The sequence below is a fragment of the Agaricus bisporus genome (genome assembly GCF_000300575.1).
Source record: "Agaricus bisporus var. bisporus H97 unplaced genomic scaffold AGABI2scaffold_1, whole genome shotgun sequence".
Taxonomy (NCBI): domain Eukaryota; kingdom Fungi; phylum Basidiomycota; class Agaricomycetes; order Agaricales; family Agaricaceae; genus Agaricus; species Agaricus bisporus.
In genome coordinates this window covers 709,956-732,041 of record NW_006267344.1, presented here as the reverse complement: position 1 = coordinate 732,041, position 22,086 = coordinate 709,956, and the positions used below count along the sequence as shown (strand labels likewise).

Sequence of the window (22,086 nt, the reverse complement as noted above, 5' to 3'; positions counted from 1 at the left end):
ATACCTATCCCCAATCCAATGAAGCTTCTCAAACTCCGGTTTTTGCAGATCCACAACGAGTTTGAGTCTCATCGTATCCCCTTCCGCATAAAACAACTGTGCAAGGTTGTCTCGTATTCTCGCCATCCCACCAAACAGATCATCCTTATCGACTCTGAACACGATATGATCATGACCATGAGAGTCCAAGTGTCGAGTAGCCAACCTCCAACGAATCCTCTCCAGATCCAGCTTATGATCAACGCCAACGGTCACCATTCTGGGCGCTAGGTCCACGATGAACCCTCTCGCGAGTGCCAACAAGTCCGGTTCCACAGAAATTGTGATCGGTTCTCCGATGGACATATGACCTTTTAACAAGCTTTCTCTCTCCTCTCCATCAGCTAGACCCTGCGCTGAACCCTCCTGAGCCCAATCCTCTGTGTTAGAAGATCGAGTAAACCGATACGTGAATTTATGGATCTTGTCCTTGCCCAAATTAAGACGGTCCGCATCCGTATTGTCCACTCCATTTTCATCATACCCTACACCTCCAAGCCTGAACGCAGTGGGGTCAAACCCAACGTCCATCACCAACCCCGCAAAACATCTACCCTTCTTTTCCCTCTCCTTCGCTCCCATGGTCCACAACTCCTTTTTAAACCTGTTGATGTCCCTTTCCTCAAGTGAAATCAACTTTTCCCATTTCTTGAAAAAGTCGAGTTGCTGGGGAGTTAAATGCGAGGTTTTCAGCTCGTATGTACTTGCAATGGGTGAGGAGGTATCGACCACGCCTTCCACAGCCTACAGAAATCATTAACATAAGGACTCAAAAGGTCCGAACCAAATATATTCACCTTTCGATACAGCAAACAAGTATCCAAGGCATAACACCTCTTACAGATTCTTTCATCATCGATAGTTGGTGGCAAAAACGGTTCATCCTCGATATCCATCTCGCTCTCACCGCGTGCTTGATCAGATCTCCTTTTCATATATCCAGCTATATCATTTCTTCCCATAATCAAGCCCTTCAGCTCGTTCCTAACCACCGGAACTCTCACAACTTCCTCCTTCTGCGTATAATACAACAATCCCCCGTCCACCTCCTGATGATATCTTTCCGCCACAAGCAAGGCGTACAACATCGTCTGAGCACGGTGTTCTACACCAGCTACCGTACGTCCGGTTTTAATCTCGAACGGCATCGCACCGGAAATGACATCGGTTCCAGTGGATTTTGAGAGGTAATGATTAATTTGATGGGGTGGTGGTTTAGGTGGCGAAATGATAGAATGAACTGTTGCATCAATTTTGCCTTTCAAACCATAGGTGGGTGACCAGATGTCTTCCTCGGCGTCAAGGAGGTCGGTTATCGCGAGTAACGACTCAGGGTCCCCTGGATTCGACCTTGTATCTGTCAGCACTCCTTCCGACTATGGAAAGTATATGTAAGTTTGACGCAGCATATAAACAAATTACACAACTGCATACCTTTGGTTTACTAGCCATATACTTCCTGGCAAATGCGAATAAACCGCTCGCTCTCACCTTGACTTCATGCGATGCTTGTTCTACACTCATCTCAATCCTCATGACGCTCACTAAATTTTTGCGCACAAACTCGTCAATCTTTCTTTCAATCCAAGCCTGATCCCAGCAATTTTCCTGCAAACACAACTCCATGACCTCATGGAGAATGTTTCCCCATACCAATGCTGGCGTGACATCGCTCGTCGAACGGACGAGGCCAGCTAATATGGGTTTCCTCCGACATTGCGCAGCATTGGCAAGGGTTGTAGCTGTGACGAGAATATCGGGATGACGTATGAGGTAATTGGATTTGGAGGTGATATACGCCGTGGAAGTGATTGAAGAGCTCGATGTTGGGGAAACAGTCTCAAAGGCGCCGATAATATTGATCACATCGCCTGTAAAGTGCTTTTAGGGGCATTGTTATCCAATAGATGAAAAATGTACCATTGCAGACATCAGTCATAACCCAATCATCTCGCAGGATCACAGTACGTTTTTCTCCTCCTGGATCAGTTTTTACCGCCAGAACCTGAACAAGTAAGATCAGCATAATTCCTCGACAAGGTTAAGATTCAAGATACGCACTCTCTGTGAAGAATTCCCAGAGACAGACTCTACAATGCACCGCGTACAAATTGGACCGCGGTATTCCCTCTGAGATGTATGAGGAAGGGGCTTGTAAGGTGATCCGAAGTTTGAGTTGAGCCTTGCTTTCTTCGGCGATGGAGTTCCTTTCTTGGGAGTCAACATGTCACTCCAGTCCCAATCCTCTGCGCCCTCCAGTAACATAGCTATATCTTCTTGATGTGTGGTCGCAGAAGCTACAGGTATCGTTGGTAGAGTATCTTTATCAGCTTTGGGTCCATCCTGTTCCACACTGGCGACAGCATGTGCCACATGGGGTTTTTGAGGTGTACAAGATGATGTTTTGACCGGCGATAACATGTTACTCCAACCCGGGCTCTCTGCACCTCCCAGCAGCGTGGTATTATTCATGTCGCTCTTGTGGCTAGTCGTGGAAGCTCTGTTGGATCGAGTCCGTGCTTTCGGATTCAGATTTCCCGTGGCATGGTGAACCTGTTTGGCAGTGTGGGTTTTTAGAGGTGTGCGAGGGGGAGGAAAAGAAGAGGCAGCGTCGAGGTCACAGAGAAGGGAACGCATGAATTCTGCCTCGTCTTCGTGAGAGGGTGGCATCTCGTTGAAATTCGCGCAGTTGTGTAGCATCAAGACGCGTCTAATTATCATTCCGAATGCTCACGTGAACGCGTTCATGCCCAAAATGGTATATCAAGTTCGCGTCGCCGAAAATAAATACAAATGTCGCAAATTATGTTAACCACCAGTAGAAAACCGCCGAAAGTCGTCGAAAAGGGTACACGAATCCATCACTATGAAAATGAGAGGGGCCTGCAACCAATAGCGAGGCGGCCCGCTGGAAAATCATGATCAGCGACGAAGTCGTCGACATATGCGCCAAAAATCTTACTAGGTTCTATGTTATTACAACAAACGGGCGTCGAGGAGCTGAAGAGAAATGTAAGCGGAATGATTACCTATCGGATAGCAGCAATAGTTACCAGGTACCAAAGAGCTCGTCGAAAGGAATACATTCCAACCCAATCATGGGGGAAGTGGTAGCGGGATCGAAGGTAAGACCGGAATAATTCCCCAAGGCGAGCAGTGCTGCTATGGCATCTTGACTGGCTTGTTGAAGCCGATTGCAACATTGCGCGAAGCCCCTTCTGCACTGACGGTCCTGGCGGGGATCATACGAGTTGGGGCGAGCTTGATAGGATTCAGTTTGAACAAGATCGTCTCTTGCTGAAGTGCTGAGTCGAGTGCCAGCAGTTTCAGGAGCTCCGGGGTGGGGGTCGCTGAAGTCGGCCAGAACATCTTCAGAAGCGGGAGCGGCAATGACTGCGGTAGCGAAGGCAATGAGGGCGAGGAACTTGAAGTTCATGATAGAGGATGTGGATAGTGAAAGTGTGTGTAGAAGGAGTGACGAAGAAATAGGAAGGCAAGTTGATCTGAAGGAGATGAGACCGAGCGAGCTGCTTTTATAGATTCTCCATTTCTGAGTCAGCCACATGGGTGCGCATATATGCGTCGGATCCGCTGATAGGTTTGCCAATGGTGATTGTCATCCAGCCGTGTATGTTTTTGGTAGCCAGTAAGTGCTAGCCGCACGCCGTACTGGCCTGTACGTATTTTATATTTGACTCTCAGATCACGCCTAGTAAGTCCATGTACCGATCGCGACGCATATAATGACATGCAGAACAGAGATTCGAAGATGCATTTGATATGAATAAGTCCATGAACCACGAGAGCTACATGAGGCAAGACCAACGGTAGACCGACGGAGCTCACACGATCAAGATGGGGTGCCTTCCTCTTTGCTTTTAGGCTCGCTAGAGACGCGAGGTTAGCAAAAGACGCGGAGAGCAAGAGGATTAGTACTCGGGTAGGTCGCTGTTCCAAGTAATGATATCGGTAGCAGTATCAGAGTTGTGGTCGCGCTTGCGGTGGAGCATCAGACGGTCCAGGCTGGGATAGAGGCGGAAGCAATCTGCGGAGGTCAGATTAGAAGGGGCGGAGAGGAGAGCGAAGACCTTGGAGGGCACAGATGTATATGGGTGTCCTGTGACCGATGAGCTAAGGCGCGGGGAAAGCGAGTGAAGATGGTTTACTGGTCTGGATCTGTGATCTTGCCATTGCGCTCTGCAGCGTTGATCTGATCGAGGGTAGTTACAGCTGGGGAGGTGAGTGAGTGAGCGTGACAGTAGCAAACGGTGACCTACTGTCTGGCACGGCGTCTGAGGGAGGGAGGACGGAGGGGAGGTCTGGCGGTGACATGGAGAGCAGGAGTCGAGCACTGTGACGTCACATTAGAGAGTAGCCAGTGCAGCCACAGTCGCAATGACGAGCCATGACCCACGACGACATGAAGGCCCCCGTCGTGCGCTGGCCACCCAAGCCTCGTCGCCAGCACTGCCGCACAGCCTCAGAGTCCACCTCGGCCTCCTCCTCCTCCTCGCCCGACCTCTCTCCCCTCCGCGAAGCCCTGCGTGAACCCCTCGTAAGACCCCCGCCGCCAGCCAGACTCCCGCCGCTCTACCGCTCCCGCAATCTCGCCCGCCCCCCGCCCTTCCTCGACAGCCTCGCCCGCTCCACCCTCCCCACCGCATCCCTCTCCCACCCACTCGACATCACCACCACCCCCTCCGACTGGTCTCCCCAGTTTCTCCAACCTCCTCCAATCGTCCTCACAAGCTCCTACCCCCGCAACTCCTCCCTCGACACCCTCCGCCACACTCACTCTCGCTCCCTATCCTCATCTCCTCCCCTCCTCTGTCTCGTCCTTCCTTCCCAGTCTCCCGAGCTCCTCTGCTTTCTCCTGGTGGTTCAATGAGTCCAAAGAGTCCAACAACGACTACCTGCTATCCGAAGAAGATCGTCACCAATCACTGAAGAAAAAATGTACCCATCCATTTCCTCTTCATACCACGCGACTCACTTTTCCCCCCGCAGATAATTCGACAAAAAACCCTGTCGTATTCTGCCACGGCCTCCTCGGGTTTGACTCTGTTACAATAGGACCTGCAATCGCTCCTCTGCAGGTCGCCCATTGGAGAGGCATCAAAGAAGTCCTGGAACAGAATGGCACCGAAGTCCTCATTACCCGGGTGCCCGCCACTAGCAGCTATGTCGATCGTGCCAAAGTATTAGAGGAACGCATATCTCAAGTATACCCTGGCAAGAGCGTGCACCTCATCGGTAAGCTATCACATCGTCTGCTTTTTTCTAATCACCTAATACTTTTCATAGGCCATAGTATGGGTGGCCTCGACTGCAGATATCTCACAACCCATCTCACAAACCGTAAATTTAATGTTCTAAGCATAACAACTATCGCCACTCCACATCGTGGTTCCTCCTTTGCCGACCATTTCCTCAAAACCGTCGGCCCCGAACGCTTCCCCTCCGTTCTGTCTCTTCTTGATTATCTACCCAACGGTGGCGGAGACGGTCAGGCATTCAAGTGTCTCACCGTAGAAAGCATGAAAAAGTTTAATGAGGAGACACCCGATGTCAAAGGTGTCAAGTATTTCAGCTGGGGTGCTGTTTATGACCCTGGACTGATAGATACATGGAAGTAAGCGTCTGCAGAATTTTCATCTCGTTGATTAAATTGACCGTTACGCGCAGGTGGCCACACTCGGTTATATTAGCAAAGGAAGGCCCTAATGATGGTCTTGTTTCCGTTGAATCCGCGAAATGGGTATGCGCTTCTTAGAGTCCACACGAATACGGAAATGCTGAATTTGAGAACAGGGAACATACCTCGGTACGCTTTCACATGTGAACCACCTTGATCTCGTTGGATGGATCAACACCGCACGGTACAAGTGGGCTGAAATCATGGGCAAAGAAATCAAATTCCATCCCGCGACATTTTATTCCGGTATCGTGGATATGCTAGCTCGTGAAGTTGAGGGAAGACCAGAGAGGGAAGAGGAGGTAGCAGATCAAAAGGAAGAGAGGGAACAGATGTTTCATAGTCTGCAAGATGCCGGCGCAGAAGTTCAATCGCCACCTAAAGGAAATCCTTCTTTCAAGCCATCAGCGTCGAATCAGAGTCGCCAGTCGAGCATTAAGAGTAATGGCATTTCCACTCCTGCAACTCCTCCGCCTAACGAGCCCTCTAGCAGCATGACCGATGTTGAACAATCAACGGCCGGATCGCGTGAACGGCGTAAAGAAACACATGAAGGGAAAGAGGGGCAAGATCGTTAACGACTCCTAGACGCTCTCGATATTTACTTTTCATACCACCCTTATAATGTCTACTAATGTTAATCCTTGGAGAACAGATACCAGTCGTATATTTTTTCAGTAGGAATACTCCTGTAATTTAATGTGGAATGCTCAATATTGTACAGCTAGTGGCAAAAATCATGCGGGTCTGTGCTGACGTCTTTTCACTTCAATCCACAATATCTTTCCTTCTTCCTTCTTGTCCCCTTCTGCATGCGTATCATCCAGTAGAGGAGGTAATTGGAAATCAAAATTCAACACGAAATAGGCTAGCATCAGTTTCATGACACTGGATGCGAAAAATCGACCGGGGCATGCATGTTTTCCGTGACCCCACGCGAGAAATGTAGATGACGTTGCGGGAAGCGTTAATGATGCTGGTACAGATATGAACGGCTCCGATGACGAAGTCGCCTTGGAAGAAGTAAATGAATCCGAGGAAAGTGATGATGAGGCAAAGCGGGAAGGTTTGAATACATCCGGTTCAGTGTAGTTGCGTTTGTCTGAATGTATGAGTTGCGAACCGGTGAAAAGAAGAGTATTTGGAGGAAGGGTAGCGCCACTGGAAAATGTGATTGTGCGGAGCGCTACGCGAGCCATACTCACTATTCTCCAAGAATTAATAACAATAATGAGAATGACGAGGCGAAACGTACAACATGGATAGGATGCATTAGTCGTATCCGTTTCAAGGCGCATCGTTTCTTTCAAGAAACTATCCACTCTTTGCATTTTGTCAATGGCTGATTTAGACCATCCGTCTCGTCGATGAACTCTTTCCACTTCAAGACGCATTTCTCTGGCATATTCAGGATATCGGGCGAGATTGCGGAATGCTCGGATCATGATCTGAAAAAAAACGAGAATTATAGAGGGAAGAATTTTCAAGTTGAGAAAACTTACTGTACTCATGGGATGTACCGCAAGGTAGTTTACCAAAAGTATATGGTTTGCTAACTCGTTTACAGGCATTTCAGCCTTGGCGTCATGGGTAAGAAACCAAGTTATCATGTCATTCTTCCACGAGAGCGTTAAATGAAGGCAAAGGCGATGAAGACGATGAATATGCTTACGTGAAGCGATTCATCCGGATTTTCTTGACGTCCCTCTAGTTCACTGACAAGCATTTCGCGCAATTTTCGTCTGATGCGAGGAAATGGAGTGAAAAGGAAGGCAAAAAGTCTATAAAAAATGAGTTCATCTTAGAGAGTGAGATATCACAGGCAGTAGGGAACTTACGGTCGCAGTATGGCAGGTAAAAGCCGAAGTTTTCTTCCATAAAGTTCGAGATTGCGAGTGGCAGTAATAGTCAAGTCCGCATATTCTGGGTTTCGACCTAGACTGTATGAGATGCATCAAGCCCATAAATTTCTTGATACCTACATAATGAAGAACCAACCAATGCCAAGTTTGTTACCCGGTTGCATAAGCGCGTCAAAACCTCGACCTCGTCGATATATTTCCACTCTGAATATCTCATGAGTAAACACGACCTAAGACTCCAAAGGAGTTTAACAGACCGTCATCTCCGGATGGGATAAGCTCGGACACAAATTTCCCCAACTCTGAATAGATTTCTGGCAGAGTCTGATGAAGATTTTGCATCAGCTGCGCGCCGAGCAGAGACTTCAATTCAGTGTTGGCAAGTAGTCTCGAGTTAATCGTATAGGGTAGCTGAATAATCTAGTCCATGGTTTAATCCAAACGTATTCAGAGAAATAAGTCCGTAAACATACTTCGTTTAATGCTTGCGACGCGGATAACTCGTCCTCAGAAACCTTTCTCAACTCTTCCACATACTTCGGCTTTGTAACCACAACAATCCAGCGCGAAAGGGTCGGATACCTGAATATGCCACCAGGCAACTATACCATAATTAACAAAAAGGTCATTAGGAACCACCGTCAGTCCTTACCCGGTCATACGCCTTTTTCAACATCCCAACTGGATTGTGCAGGCATTTGATCGCACTAATGAATGAGAAGAGAGTCCCAGAGAACCCTACAGCAGGTATTTGATTGTACTATAAAAAATCAGGGAATCAAATGAATCAGATTTCGCACTCATAGTTGCAAAAAACGCGAAACCGACGCAATAGTACCGACCTTGGCCCTGTCGCGTCGCGACCAAAAGAGACAGAAGAATAATCCTACTAAACCGAGATACACAAGCAAAAAGCTTTCTTCGCTGTCTCCGCGTACGATTTCTCCAGGCTCACGATCATCCATTGTTGATTTTGGCGGTGTGTAGCCAAAAAGAAACTATGGGCATGAGAGTCGGGCAAGGCAAACCTGTGATGTAACGATTATATAAGAGGGAATACAGGCTTCTGCATTCTATTAATACGCCCAACTCACAGACGACGCTCACTTCAAACACGGTCATTACTGTTTATATACTCATTTAACACCATGGCTCATGCGCTGTATACCCTCAACGTACCCGGCCCGGCCGACATGATTCAGCACTCTGCCACACAGCCAGGCCCACAATTACCATCACCCCGCAAACCCCAGCCATGCAGCCAGAGACCAGCGCAGTCACAGATCATAGCCACCCCATAGACCAGCCGCTATTCAGTCAATCGCTGAGCCAAAGCGTCCCAATGATAAGTGCTCCGACCCAGCTCAATAACTCCTGCACTGCGACCGAGCATCAAGCTCCTGCGACCCAAGCTACACCGGATTCCCCTTCAACTTTCCCGAAACATACACACGCACCCATAATCCCCGGATACAAGGCCGACCCGTTGCAACTTCGTAAGTCCATCCCTTGTTCCTTAGCAGCAGGCCGTCTTCTTCGTCGCATCGAGCTACTCTAAAGCGAGTCAATCGTAATATTCTTGTCTGAAAGGCTGGCCATCGACACCTGCCAGGCAGCGTGCTATCACTTATTTCACCAATACGTCATGCTAATATTGGGCTCGTCAGAAATCTCGCCGAAGTTTGTAACTGTAATTGAAAGACTAGATTATGTATCCTACGCTGCCGTTGCGTTATCCGCACGTATGAAAGCATCCTTCGATAACTCTCGTGTCGTAGCTGAGCTTTCAGCACTCCTATCTAAGCCATCTGACTTCTCGAAGGACCAGAACATCACCATGCAAGACTGGTTCACCGTGTCGACCGCTGTTGAACGGGAAATGCGTAAGTTTCATGGTGAGGAAAGGGCCGATGCCCTCCATAGACACCACATGGTGGTACTTGGAATTGCGCGTCGCTGGAGCTGGGCCGTGGCCGTAGACTATGATATCGAACAGCGACAACTGGCTTACATGGATAAGTCGCACCACTATTCCACGATCGATCCCACTTCAGTCACTGCCATCTCTGGCAGGCATATGCTGCAGGCCTGCCAGGCCCCTCAAGCTCCAGTCTCGCCAACAAAGCGACCCCAAACTGAGGAATCCTCGACGCCCGCTGCCAAGAGGCAGCGGCGGTGCGCCAGTTGCCTCCGATGTGGCCGCGCTGGCCACCTACCAGCCCCCTGCCCCGCCACTACGACAACGGCTGGGAAGCCCGTGGCTGCATTTGCCCCTAACACCAAGAACAGCCAAGCGCTCCAGACCCACAGTGGAACTCAGTATTATTTCGCCTTTGCAGCGCGGAGTACTTGCAAGTTTGGATCTTCCTGCTCTTTCGAGCACTCCTGTAGCCTTTGCTGGAGCTCATCTCATAGAGCAGCTAGGTGCAGAGTCAAAGCTTAATCGTTTCCTCTCTCATTTTACATCATGATAAAGCACATCTTCTCCTTCATAAATTTGATATTCTACATCAATAGTCCCAGATGGTCTCGCAAAACTTCGATATAGGCATCACAGGTCACCCACCACATACCTTAATATTCAATAATCATGCCTCTGCTGACCTGGATCCAAATAATATATACTCAACGTTAATTCATCTCGTTGATCTATTCTTTTTAATTGAGCACGGGCTTGGAATTCCTTGGAGAACCGGTTATTCAGTTGCACTAATAAAAAGTGTCCTCGACAACTCAACATCACCGGTAAATATACGACACTGAAACTGACGGCGATGAAAGAGACTCAGAACACCAAACTCGCATTATATTAAGTTGATATGTATGCATCTAGGTTTGCAAGGTGCCCAGCAGTCCTTTCCACACGAAATCCCTCGCATTGCCTCCACTCTCGACATATTTCGACATGAATAGTTCATCATGGGCTTTTGAACTCATGAACCTATGCTCCATCCAAATCTCGTATACCGCCCCAGCTTCGTCCATGCTCAGTTGCCTGGGTACTCGGATGTTCACCAAACCCCCGGCATATTCACTCAAGAATCTTGAATGTTGAACATACGGCCAAGGCATCGTCAGTTTGGGCGCATCATTTTCATTGTATGATGCGAGGTCTAGACTTGAATCAAGTTCAGGCGTGATTGGAAATTGTGGGTCGGACGAAGTCAACGAGCCAACGACGGCACCCCTGGCAAAGGAACGGCGACCGGAAGCATAAGAAAGGAGGAGACGAGGCATGGAAAGGTGATAAGATGCAATAGGCTTGAAGTGTGGGTCACGGTAAGACGTGCGGTTGAAGAGTGCCTGGAAGTCGTCAATGGCTAACAGGACGGGATAACTATATGAAGCAGTTCAAATTAAACCGGTTTTTTTCAATTTGAAAAGTGTAAACTCACTCTGTCTGAGCCTCAAGCTCAGACATAACCCAGTCCAAAATCACGGGAGCCGAAGCCACTTCTTCTCGAGTGACATTCATGGCGTCGTATAGTACTGTTCCCGCTGAGATTGGTTTGACACCATCTGCAGCAAGTGCAGAACTGGCTTTAATATTTTCTAAAATCCCCTTGTTCGCCTCGCGGGCACGGTGAAGGGTCTGGTATGCGGCTTCGGGTTGAAGGAACGTTTGTGTGCGGGGGTCGTAGGTATACGTTGTAGTTGAATTTACGAAATTTACCGCTACACAGACGTCATTTGAGTTTGTTTAAGGTGACACAGGAACTCACCACGCGGGAGATATAGAACAAGCCAACCGTTGGCGACCGCCCAATCAACTGCTTGAAACAATACATAGCTCTTTCCAGAGCCACTAGTGCCGCTCAACGCCAATCTTGAATCCTTGCTTGGGCTTTCACAAGCTTTAGTCAGGGCATCAACGATGTCGACTGTGGCGCCTCGAACAACCGTGTATGGTTTATTCAAGAGTTTGAACTAGTAGCCTGGTTAGCACTAAGACTCAGGTTGAATGTCGAGCACGAACATCTTTCCAAACATTTTTCGGAAGTCCAAATTTAGCCACTGCGTCTTTTGAACTAGAGAACTCCATGACTTTGCCGATATTTTCCTTGGTAATGGCTTCCTGCAAATTCCGGTCAGTTAAGAAAAATTAAAGACGAAGGAAAGATATACGGCGGGAAAAGAAGGGAACTTGACATCGGGCCTCTTATCTGTTTCGAAAACAGGCTCTGTTAACTGAGCTACGGGTAGAGCTGTAAACAACTAAACAAGCCAGAGATCAATATCTTGAGGCAGGGACAAGGGAAGGTGCTGACCGGAGGAGTCCTGTCCTTCTTTGCATAGATGGGATTCCCGGAAGCGTCCCGTTGCACACTGGCAGTTTTCTCTGGAGTAGTTTATGAGATACAGTGGATACAATTCAGGAAGTCAGACGAACGCTCTTTTCTCGCTTTAGCTCGCCGTCTGCTAGCATACCGCCTGGTTTCTGCTAGGACAGTTACTGATGGGATGGTACATGGAAGGCTGGTGCGAGTGAGGGCGCCTTTGCCTGCACTCACCAACAGCGACATGGCAGTATGACGCGCTAAACTCGGCAGGAATTTTGGATGTCACGCCACCCGTGACCGGGTCACGTTAACATCAAGTGATTTGTGCGAGGATCTCAGATTCTCATGTGATCGACCAATCCATGCACCAGGTTCACTCGTCCCCAAGTTGGCCAACAACTTCTTTTCTCGGCTTCAATTTGGCTTCAATCGTATATCCGGATGACGTTTGTTTCCAACATGTCTTTTAGGTAGTTTTTCGTAAGTAGCCGCACTTGGCAGATCGATGAAGAAGCCAATGACAAGCAGCTGATAAGTAACTCCAAGTTCAAAGTGGTATGGAGTTCATTCACACGTGATGATCTCCTTGTGGTCCTCAGAAATTCCTAAACCTTTCCCAAAGACCCATTCCTGAAACTTATTGTCAGTGGATAACAGAATGGCAGCCATGCCTACACTAGAGAGACTCTCCACCAACAAAACCTTTGAAGGCGAGCTCAACAAATACAAGTTCAAGGTATTTTGCCACGCCCCTTTTCCCTGACGGGTTCTCACCTTGTGCTCCCACTGTCGTAGTCATCTGCCTTGGGGGACCTGGATGCCCAGTTCAACCTGTTCATACCACCCGCAGCGGCGCAGAGGAATGTTCCTCTTCTTACCTACCTTGCCGGTTTGACCTGCACAGAAGACAATGGGTACGTCCTTCATTATCTACTAGCAACTAATACACTCGCTGACTTTGAATAATTGGCCTAATCTAGTGCACAAAAAGGAAATTTCCTCAAGACAGCTTCCGCCGAAGGCATCGCGATTCTCTTCCCCGATACCTCTCCTCGGGGTGCCGGTGCGCCACATGAAACCGACTCTTGGGACTTTGGCGTCGGCGCGGGATTCTATCTAAACGCTACAAATCCGGAATATTCGAAGAATTACAACATGCTTACCCATGTTACAACGGAGCTTCCTCAAGTGATGGAAGCTGCTGGTCTCCCTATCGTATGTCTGTAGCGCTTGGTTCGCGATCAAACTTACCAGAGCTAAGGACTGGTCGCGACAATCGATATTCGGTCATAGTATGGGCGGCCATGGGGCTCTAACTATCTACCTAGCATCAGAGACCAAACAGTACAGATCAGCCTCCGCTTTTTCTCCCATCTCTAATCCATCCAAATGTCCTTGGGGCGAAAAAGCTTTCAACGGTTATCTCAAAAATGGTGTTGAAGAAGGGAAGCAGTTTTACGACGCTACGGAGCTCATTAGCAAACGCACGGACCCTATTCACATTCTAATTGACTATGTTCGATCTTTTTCATGCTGTTTGTTTACTTGGTTTAACAATTCTTCTTAGGGTACCAGTGACGCTTTCTACAAGCAAGAGCAATTACTACCGGAGAATTTCCTCAAAGCCGCCAGAGATGCTGGGTATGATGAATTCCAAGTGAGAGTTCGCCACCACGAAGGATATGACCATAGTTATTACTTTGTATGTGTTTTCCTTCATCGTACCTACCTCTTACAAACGGTTTCTTTAGATATCTACTTTCGCATCGGATCACGTCCACTGTAAGTCTGCGGTTTATTTACTCATGATAACAAACCAATATCCTCTCAGTCCATGCGAACTTCCTCAAAGCTTAAGGTGCTGGAATCGTCCAAATAAATATCACAGTATGCAAATTTATGTACTATCCGTTATCCTACGTCTGTACGACACTTTGAGTTGCTGGATATCGCTCTTGATCCACTCGCTGTTGAGTGCAGTATTGACAGTGGCTCGCCTGAGATGATCATGGATCAATAACTCAAGAATGAGTTTTTTTGCTTAAGATTAGCGGGGTAAATCATGGATGCCGAACACAGTTTTTTTTTGCTCGTACCGTTACCAAGGTCATTCCAGGGGTGAAAGGGAAAATTGATCCCACCATAGACGATTCGTTCTTTCAATCGAGTATCCCTACTCCCAGTGCTAAGATTAGAGTGGGTGGACGAGTCACCTGAGTCCTGTGGTGCTGGCTCGTTGTCGAAGGGATGGCAGCCACTTGTGCTATGGTTAGCATGTAATCCTTCCTTGACCAGCAAGTACACGCACGCAAGCATGACATAGAGAATTACACCGGCACTCCAGCAATCCGCAGGCATACTAGGAGGTTGAGAACTTTGCAAAGAGAGCTAGATGGCGTCAATCGTACCCAATATACCCCAAATGTTTATGATCGAGTGCGAGCACCCCCTCAGGCGGCAAGTAAGAAACCGTTCCGCACACATTGAATGTTTCCTGGTAAGCATTCGGCCTTGCTAAACCAAAATCTGCTATCAAGATTCGAGGATAAGGTCCGGGGTTATGCAGCAAGATATTTTCGGGCTATTGTAGTGGAGATTTGTTAGAACAGTGAGGGAAATATGGACATGAAGCTGAAGCGCCTTAAGATCTATTTTGTGTCAAGACTGCCCATTTCCTCTTCACAGGAAGAACTCACCTCGGTGTGAAATCATCAAGTCATGTAAATAACTCAAGCCTTCCAAGAGTTGATACATGATGAATTTGGCTTCTGCCTCGCAAAGAGGATTCCCAGTACCCATGGGCCCGGTGATATAAGTGAAAAGGTCTCCGCCAGTGCACAATTGAAGAAAGATATTGCTAGATTTTAATGTAAAGGGCGCTATTGATGGAGATAGAAATACATACAGGAACCTTTTATCCTGCTCAGTATCGTATATCTCATTGATGTTAGGCTACACAATTACATCACCATTAAGATAGAACGATCCAGCAGGATTTTTGCTCACATGTTTGAGTTTCATTAAGATTTTAACTTCTTTCATGACTTGTTCGACTTCGCTTTCTTTTCGCGTTCTGATACTTTTGCAAGCAACTTGTCGATGCCTCTTCGGATCTAGGGCAAGATGTACTGTGGCAAAGGAACCTGTACCAAGGCATTGGGAGGTCACAATATATTTCCCTAGGCGCTTGACGAATGATATTAATCGTTGGACAAGAAGTGGGGCCGGTATTCAAATTACCTTTTGTGCGACTTGGGGAGGAGGAGTGGGATCGAAAATTGTATGCTTCTCCTGCGGCTCGCGAATCACATGATGGCATTTAAAATCTACGTGTGGTCGGCCACTTCAAGTACAAACCGTTCGAGTATATACATACCTATATTGTTAGGGAGGCCCAAAATGTCGCCATCCATAAGTATGACCGAATTCTTTTTGATAGTTTGCCCATTATATGTGAAACCATTCCTAGAGAAATCCTGCTCATTCGATATGTTAATCAGTCTGCCTTTGAAGGAGAATGAACCAGCCACATGGCAGGAAACAATGACACCACCCGTCGGCGACCTTACGCTGTACAAGTTAACCCTCGCGCTCTCGTGATCATTTGAATTTGAGAACTTACGCATATAACTTGCAATGGAGACTAGAAATTGCACGTTGGTTTATGTTGTAAGAGCTAGTAATATCGCGTCGCGTTAAGCTTCGGTCGACAACTATAGGTAGTACGCACCAATGTTTTCTTCCGATGGTGACAGGGCAATAGAAGCTAAGAATTATCGCTGAAGCGTCCAAATTCAGCTTGCATATCTGAAGCCATCCATAGATGCATTACACTCTTGGCGACCTTGCCAGTTTGTAACGAGTTTAGCGCATACATCCACGTTGCTGGCTGCGTCTAAACGGGCTGGCGAAGTGGGACGGCATGGGAGGGATTTAGTCTGACTGAGGACCGGAGCCTGATGGAAATGCATTCTAAGAAAAGTCTGTGAAGAAGTGGCCAGCAGGTAATGGCAGTTGTAATTAAAGGAAAGAAACACGAACAAGATTCTGCGACGCGGGATCTATTTATGGTGTACTATAAATAGCGTAAGCATACATCCTTCGCTGTTCAAGCATCATATCCCTTGCCACTCCTGTGCTTCTCTCGTTTTGGTTTTTTGTGCTGTTTCTTTCCAGACCCTGCATTCTCAAGAATAGAAGCAATTCGCGCACTCCTGAAATTGAGAGGAGTTCCATCATCTGTTAGCACATGTTGATGAGGGTAGAACTTTGCCCTTGAGAAGGCTTGGCCAGTCTTATTGTGACCTTGTATCGAAGGATAAGACGACAGACGTTCCCGATCAAAAAAATCATTGTCAACGGCATTGGTCTTCGGCCCCCCGCCAGACACCGTGCTCGACGGCGCCACAAATGTGTCGGAGTCCTTTCCTACGCGGGTTACCGGTGCTTTCTTCTTCCGCTCCGCTCGAATGAGTGCCATTTGCCTCGTCTGCTCATTGAACACACTCTCCTCGATGCCTGGAGGTGAATGACAGAACAGTAACTTCGCATTAACGTAGTCCTTTAAAATATAACGCGCAGCACGAGCTTCATCGGGGTTCCCTTGACCTGAGCGCGTATAACCTCGTGCAACTGAGTGGGGAGGGGAGGTGAGAGATAGCAGTGGGATAGTATATAGCGACTCACTAGCATAAGCTATCAGGAAGTTTTGTTCTGTGATCTGTCCATTACCTCCCTCGTCTACACCTTGCACCTTGATAGCTATTCCATAGGTAGCCTCGAGTACCTCCTTTGGGATTCGCCTGATGAGTAGAGCAATGGGTGCGGTATACTCTCGCATCTGGTCAATAGGCAGGACGCCATCACAAATGAGATCGGCCTTTGTCGTAGCAAACTGAGGAAAAACCAGACCAGGACAGTCGCAAAGAATGATAGACTCGGAGAGGTGGATGGTTTGGAAATGTTTCGTTTTGCCGGGTGTTGCCGATACGCTAACCTTTTTCTCTCCCAATAATGAGTTGATTGTGCTGGACTTTCCGACGTTCGGGTATCCTACAAGACCGACGTTGAGCTTGGTGGGTATCTTCCCCGAGGCATCAACAAACTCTAATTCTTGTGTCAGAGCGTTGGATATCACATAAACCTCATGCGCACCTGACAATGGAGGGGCTTCCTGCAGCAGAAGGTTCTCTAATTCAAGGACGGATAACACATGCGTCTTGGGGTTCTTGCTGTCTTCATCGTCCTCCTCAGCGGAGAAGTATTCTTGATCGCTAGGCGGTCGAGCCGAATCTTCTACCTCATCGCCCGATTCGTGGGGATTTGAGGCTGAATCGTCACCCTGCAGCTCCTCTGTAGTGTTATCGTCTGCGGGCCCTTCAGTTTGTCCTTTGGCGTCAAGGGCTTCCCGGCGCGCTTGCTGTAGGAAAGCAGCATTAGCGGCTGAGAAAAAAGCGTAGCGGACACCTTGAGATTCAAAGTAGTTAGCCCAGCCACAACTTGGAAAAATTAATCAAGGATATGGTCACAAAGCTGAAGCGAGCGTACCGTTGCTTCGCCGTCAGTAGATCTGCTTTATTGATCAGCAGCAGACTTTTTCGCTTGCTTTTGCCCGTCACCGCTTCGCCTTCGGCCCCTTCCACATCTCGAATATAATCCTCTAAATCTTCACAACGAAACCTTAGCGGATTTCGGGCATCGACAATTTGAACTATGAGATGGGAGCGCTCAATAACACGCCATAGTTGTCGCCAGACTTCCAAGTTGCGTTCAAAAGGTGTAAGAAGAAATCCATCTTCCTCTTGTAGCCTTTAATCTATGATTTGGAAACAGTTTCTGTACAATCGTCAAGATAAGCTTACTGGGCTAATCCTCTCCGCCAGTCGAGAAATGCGGCTTTCTCCTGTTTGTCTACTTGAGCCGCTGTCATATCTCTCGTCCACGGCGGCCTTCGTGGTACTCGCAGCCGTTTTTTGTTAGCTTCTTGTTTTTGCACGACGTTCGCTTCCTCTTGCTCGGTAAGGAGAAATGGATTTTGCGACGATACAACAGACTGTTGTATAACTCTCATATTTCTTCGTTCTTATAACATGAATAAGCCATGAATGAATCGATCTGATAGAAACTCACCAGCAGCAAAGTCAGTTCCTGCCAATTCAGCAGTATTGAAGAACTCCTCCATATCCCCTTCTTGCGTAACCGATTTGAGTCGAGCGGTCTGGTCCACGTCGACTGAATACTGTTTGAAATATGAGCTCAGACATCAGGAGACAGTGAGGAAGATACTTGCATTCCCCGTCTCGTGCATTCTTTTAGCATCTTTTACTTTCCTATTGATTATTGCTCGACCCAGTCCACTGGGATTTTGATCTCGCCTAGGCGGCTACAATTTCGTTCAGAGTATTCCACTGGTGATTATAGGAGTATGCTTGCCATTGTTAGTAAAGTCGGGGATGAGAATAACAAGGGTGATCGAGTAATATTGATCGCGAGGAGAATTGTTATTAGTCAGAGACTCAGAGCGTTTGATTATCATTATCTTATCTAAATGACGTTGTCCCGTAAAATTAGGACATGGAATAGTTCGCTCAGATAAAGCCATATAATTCGTACATACGAGCGATGAGATCTTCGTGTACAGGTAGGTATATATATCACACGTTACAAATACGTTTTTACCAATGAACATCGACAGACTTTCAAGGAAGGTTGGGAACAACTGCCAAGATATGATTAGTCAAAAGTATATTGGATGAATCAGGTCTACGCACCCGCCTGAGTCCACAAAGGCTGATCCGAACCGTCAGGATTGGGAGTGAGGGTCAACTCATACATCGTGTTAAAGCTGCCGGCACTCCATGCAGTAAATCCAGTAATAGAATCCGAGTTGCTCTTCACGAAGGAGAGCTCGGACTTAAAGCTGCATAGAACGTCTCAGTCTATGTCAAGTAGAAGTAAATATGTTACTGACGCAGTGAAGCAGGATTGGGTGTTTCCTGCACCAGTCTCACTAAGAATTGCTTGCCGATTGCCATTGGCTCGTAGCCAATTGACCAGCGTTTGCATGACTTGAACATTATCCTAGGTTTGATATAAAAAAAGAACGGGTTACACTCATCGTTCAAATACAAATGTCACTCTTACCGTGGTACATTCAATGTGGGTCCCACTGTTGTCAGAATCCAGGTATTTGTGGACTGTGATGACAAAGATAGTTATCTTTTTCCTTTGAGGCCTTACTGAGAGATGTACCGTCGAAGATCAGCCTATCGGTTCCACCAGAGGGATCGGTAACAGTAAGAAGCTGAGGTCCGGCTTCATTGGGTAGTGCTTGTGCACTAGACCATGATGAACCTTGAGATGTCACGTCAACACTTGATCTATAACAGCGACTGATTATCTCTACCTGGGATGAGGATGTATTGATTAGTAGCGCCAGCAGCGCGGATGGCGTTGACAACGGTTTGTACAGAAGTGACCCAGCCAGCGATATTGGGGACGTCGTGAGGCTCGTTCATGATACCAAACTGAGGAAGTAGTTCAGATGCCATATCATTCCCGAAATATAATTCCCTACGATAATTTTCTGATTGTCCTTGTACTTAGCGGCGAGCTGAGACCACAGGCTGGCATATTGTTCATTGGTTGGACCTCCCTGGCCAATAATTCGGCCATTCCAGCGAGCATAATTATGCTTAAGAATGCAGGAATTAGGATAAGAGATATTGCAGGGGATAGGTTCACTCACTAGGTCAAGGATGATATATGGATCGGAACCAGAGCTCTTGGCAGCTTCAACGGTGGCATCATAGCGTCTGAAGAAGTTACTGTCGATAGTACCACCAACGGTGGGTGTCATCAACTGCCAGGCTTTACTTGCATTCAACAAAGATGGCTGTTACATTTGCAGAAGTTTTGCTCACCGAAAGCTATGGATGAAGTAATTCAGTTTGATTGGGGGAGCACTCAATAATTAATATCAACTTACGGATGCGGAAAACATTAACACCTTGCGACGCAAAGTGAGAAAATTGTTGTACGGGAGGATCTTGTCCAGTGCCATTGAAGGAACCGTCCGTAAACTAGCATGACACGTACATAACTGAGTGTTGATTGACAAGGGATTATTAACGTTGCCGACGTACTACTGTGAAGTCATAGCCAGCCATATTGATACCGCCCAAAAATGGGAGGCGTCCTGGACTAGGTGCAGTTGTAGGAGTCGGTCCTGATGAGCTTGTGGTTGTGGTTGTGGTAGCAGTCCCACGGAGACACTGTGAGTAGTCTCGATGGAAATGTTAACAAAATTATTGGGATATAGGGCCATGAGTACTCACAGTCATTCAAAGGAGTGCAAACGCAACCCGAAACACAAGTCGTTCCGCCAGCTGTAGATGAATGTCAACTTGGCCTTGCTACGCGCGCGTAGTCGTAAACATACTCCAACCAATGCCACCACCTAGATGATGAGCACACTTCGTTATTTCGTCTGATATTTAGATAACAATACACTCACACTGAGCCCATTCCTATTCAAATTGTGGTCAGCAGAGAGCATTGCGTTATACAAATGAAACTCACTGGCTGTTGGGCAAGAACACACGAGACGGCGAATAGAGCAACAAGAATTGATCTCATTCTGACACTGAGTGCCCATGGTTCACAGCTAGGACGTCTTATAAGAACATCTGCGGATAAATGCCGGACATTCTCGAGCGTGGCGCAATGATGCTGGTGTCAATGAAGATCAGTATGCTGGGGAACTCGACTCGTGTTTTGCCGAACGCAAACTATTCCGAAATGGCAGAGTCGCAACATTGCGCTGTCGGGGATCGATGCGAACCGCGCTTGTCATAGGGTGTATCCATCGTGGGAATTACTAGTTCATAGGCTTGCCGGAGATTCTCCCTGATCATGAACGCTATGTTGGGACCACCACCATTACTCACGCTTTATCGAGACTATCTGAGGGCTATTCGTCAGCTGCCCCACATATATCTTCGGTAGAACTATGCTTCGATTCGACTGAATCTGTCGGCTGATCTCCTTTCAGCCAGTTCTACCGCCTGAAAGCTCGAGATGATATGGAGAGCATCAAGTCCACAAAACCCCTCAGTCTACAGAGGAAGAAGTACAAGCGCGTATCAAACGTGAGGGAGAATGTATGCCACCATTCAAGCGAGCTATTCACACCAGTTTCAGGAGCTTGGAAAAATGACTAGAGGGTTGCAAGGTAACTGGCGGTGCTTCGACCACATCATTGACGTCGCGTATGGTAGGAAGGGGAAGCTGAAACATGAGCTATTAGAGGTTTGACCGTCAATTTGTCCACGCTCCAACATTGCATGACGTCTTTCAAATATAATAGCCATTCCTCGCAGGTCCGAATGTTCAAGTTCCTCCGCATAATAGTCCGCATATGTCCCGTTCGGGTCCACCCGTCTACTCCCCCGAACTCAGTGCTTTGTTAACAAGTGATATCTCCCGTACAACAAAAGCTCTCAAGGCGTCATCTCTAAGACAACCGACAACCTTACCTCCCCAGGCTGACCCGTCTTCTCAAGAAGCTCAACTTTTTGGACCACTGGACAAATTGCGCGAGAAAAACATACGCAAACGATTCTTCAAACATGAAGTCGCGAAAATTATCCCTCCTCTAGAGGTAGAAATTCCAAACGGCCGTAGCTTGGAAGACCTTGGTATACGAGGGGGCGCTGCTCAAGGTCTAGGTCTACGGAAAACCGTTGAAGCTCTCATTGGATCCCTGTCATCGAGAACTCCTCCTCTCACGCGGCGGGAACGCCAAGGTTCAGATCCACATTCTACAGCCTCTGAGTTAACTCAGCATCGACCTTCGCGCTGGTTAAGAAGGCGGTACCAGAGTCTCTTAACACGACTGCCAACACTCATTTACACTGGAGATGGTCGATACTCAGTTGAACGTTCACCTAAATCCCTTGGCGACCTGTATACTACTGGCGGTCGGCTTCTTCCTGTCGCTGCTCCTGCACAAGTAGACTGGCATAAAGATGTTTTGACGCAACCCAAAGCCAAAAAATCTCGAAGGCCAAACCCATAGAACGTCTTGGAGAGGAACGTTGTCGAGTTTCAGCAGTTGTGTCTCCACAATATAGGGAGAGACCTTTCTTATCACGGTAACTTATAAATTGAATAATATTAGTCGAGGTTCGCTGTCGAAAGTCATTGGTCA

General features: G+C 47.5%; 10 protein-coding genes across 10 annotated transcripts; 4 read left to right on the top strand and 6 right to left on the bottom strand.

The window, feature by feature from the left end:
• Window positions 1–2,738: 2,738 nt before the first annotated feature.
• On the bottom strand, window positions 2,739–3,542 carry AGABI2DRAFT_189334 (hydrophobin). The gene is made up of 3 exons (XM_006454936.1): window positions 3,093–3,542; window positions 3,002–3,039; window positions 2,739–2,947 (listed from the first exon to the last, which is right to left on the bottom strand). Exons 1-3 carry the CDS (start codon window positions 3,473–3,475, stop codon window positions 2,904–2,906), a joined length of 465 nt encoding a protein of 154 aa, XP_006454999.1. The 5' UTR covers window positions 3,476–3,542; the 3' UTR covers window positions 2,739–2,903.
• On the bottom strand, window positions 3,520–4,381 carry AGABI2DRAFT_189333 (hypothetical protein). Its single transcript, XM_006453947.1, has 5 exons — window positions 4,317–4,381; window positions 4,206–4,269; window positions 4,128–4,156; window positions 3,976–4,084; window positions 3,520–3,926 (listed from the first exon to the last, which is right to left on the bottom strand). The coding sequence occupies exons 1-5, from the start codon at window positions 4,369–4,371 to the stop codon at window positions 3,890–3,892; spliced, it is 294 nt and encodes a 97-aa protein (XP_006454010.1). The 5' UTR covers window positions 4,372–4,381; the 3' UTR covers window positions 3,520–3,889.
• Window positions 4,382–5,057: 676 nt separating this feature from the next.
• On the top strand, window positions 5,058–6,312 carry AGABI2DRAFT_62511 (hypothetical protein; the record flags this gene model as incomplete). The annotated part of the gene is made up of 5 exons (XM_006453946.1): window positions 5,058–5,292; window positions 5,344–5,501; window positions 5,550–5,671; window positions 5,725–5,797; window positions 5,851–6,312. Coding segments are annotated over 5 exons (1,050 nt in total), but the record flags the coding sequence as incomplete, so codon positions are not given.
• Window positions 6,313–6,384: 72 nt separating this feature from the next.
• AGABI2DRAFT_175731 (hypothetical protein) lies at window positions 6,385–8,561 on the bottom strand (the record flags this gene model as incomplete). Its single annotated transcript, XM_006453945.1, has 10 exons — window positions 6,385–6,938; window positions 6,990–7,182; window positions 7,237–7,350; window positions 7,407–7,515; window positions 7,573–7,669; window positions 7,717–7,800; window positions 7,854–8,016; window positions 8,070–8,198; window positions 8,249–8,356; window positions 8,439–8,561. 10 exons carry the CDS (start codon window positions 8,559–8,561, stop codon window positions 6,472–6,474), a joined length of 1,587 nt encoding a protein of 528 aa, XP_006454008.1. The 3' UTR covers window positions 6,385–6,471.
• Window positions 8,562–8,851: 290 nt separating this feature from the next.
• On the top strand, window positions 8,852–10,039 carry AGABI2DRAFT_113765 (hypothetical protein; the record flags this gene model as incomplete). Its single annotated transcript, XM_006453944.1, has 2 exons — window positions 8,852–9,092; window positions 9,264–10,039. 2 exons carry the CDS (start codon window positions 8,852–8,854, stop codon window positions 10,037–10,039), a joined length of 1,017 nt encoding a protein of 338 aa, XP_006454007.1.
• Window positions 10,040–10,369: 330 nt separating this feature from the next.
• AGABI2DRAFT_213591 (hypothetical protein) lies at window positions 10,370–11,812 on the bottom strand. Its single transcript, XM_006453943.1, has 5 exons — window positions 11,722–11,812; window positions 11,573–11,671; window positions 11,319–11,523; window positions 10,992–11,271; window positions 10,370–10,933 (listed from the first exon to the last, which is right to left on the bottom strand). Exons 2-5 carry the CDS (start codon window positions 11,636–11,638, stop codon window positions 10,426–10,428), a joined length of 1,059 nt encoding a protein of 352 aa, XP_006454006.1. The 5' UTR covers window positions 11,639–11,671; window positions 11,722–11,812; the 3' UTR covers window positions 10,370–10,425.
• Window positions 11,813–12,543: 731 nt separating this feature from the next.
• AGABI2DRAFT_113763 (hypothetical protein) lies at window positions 12,544–13,733 on the top strand (the record flags this gene model as incomplete). The annotated part of the gene is made up of 7 exons (XM_006453942.1): window positions 12,544–12,612; window positions 12,672–12,790; window positions 12,857–13,091; window positions 13,138–13,392; window positions 13,444–13,578; window positions 13,628–13,658; window positions 13,708–13,733. 7 exons carry the CDS (start codon window positions 12,544–12,546, stop codon window positions 13,731–13,733), a joined length of 870 nt encoding a protein of 289 aa, XP_006454005.1.
• A 16-nt stretch (window positions 13,734–13,749) lies between these two features.
• AGABI2DRAFT_182004 (hypothetical protein) lies at window positions 13,750–18,333 on the bottom strand. Its single transcript, XM_006453941.1, has 16 exons — window positions 18,309–18,333; window positions 18,166–18,258; window positions 18,006–18,114; window positions 17,738–17,957; window positions 17,424–17,684; window positions 17,031–17,374; window positions 16,563–16,982; window positions 16,055–16,508; window positions 15,407–15,446; window positions 14,883–15,062; window positions 14,782–14,828; window positions 14,573–14,733; window positions 14,285–14,405; window positions 14,185–14,235; window positions 13,973–14,133; window positions 13,750–13,916 (listed from the first exon to the last, which is right to left on the bottom strand). Exons 1-16 carry the CDS (start codon window positions 18,309–18,311, stop codon window positions 13,774–13,776), a joined length of 2,808 nt encoding a protein of 935 aa, XP_006454004.1. The 5' UTR covers window positions 18,312–18,333; the 3' UTR covers window positions 13,750–13,773.
• A 115-nt stretch (window positions 18,334–18,448) lies between these two features.
• Window positions 18,449–20,517, bottom strand: AGABI2DRAFT_189329 (hypothetical protein). Its single transcript, XM_006453940.1, has 15 exons — window positions 20,457–20,517; window positions 20,392–20,404; window positions 20,317–20,334; window positions 20,213–20,263; window positions 20,021–20,160; window positions 19,864–19,957; window positions 19,799–19,804; window positions 19,624–19,745; window positions 19,453–19,569; window positions 19,282–19,402; window positions 19,128–19,229; window positions 19,020–19,072; window positions 18,847–18,956; window positions 18,647–18,795; window positions 18,449–18,594 (listed from the first exon to the last, which is right to left on the bottom strand). The coding sequence occupies exons 1-15, from the start codon at window positions 20,511–20,513 to the stop codon at window positions 18,575–18,577; spliced, it is 1,173 nt and encodes a 390-aa protein (XP_006454003.1). The 5' UTR covers window positions 20,514–20,517; the 3' UTR covers window positions 18,449–18,574.
• Window positions 20,518–20,771: 254 nt separating this feature from the next.
• Window positions 20,772–22,071, top strand: AGABI2DRAFT_175726 (hypothetical protein). The gene is made up of 4 exons (XM_006453939.1): window positions 20,772–20,878; window positions 20,929–21,025; window positions 21,078–21,185; window positions 21,244–22,071. Exons 1-4 carry the CDS (start codon window positions 20,790–20,792, stop codon window positions 21,952–21,954), a joined length of 1,005 nt encoding a protein of 334 aa, XP_006454002.1. The 5' UTR covers window positions 20,772–20,789; the 3' UTR covers window positions 21,955–22,071.
• The last annotated feature ends 15 nt before the right edge of the window (window positions 22,072–22,086 follow it).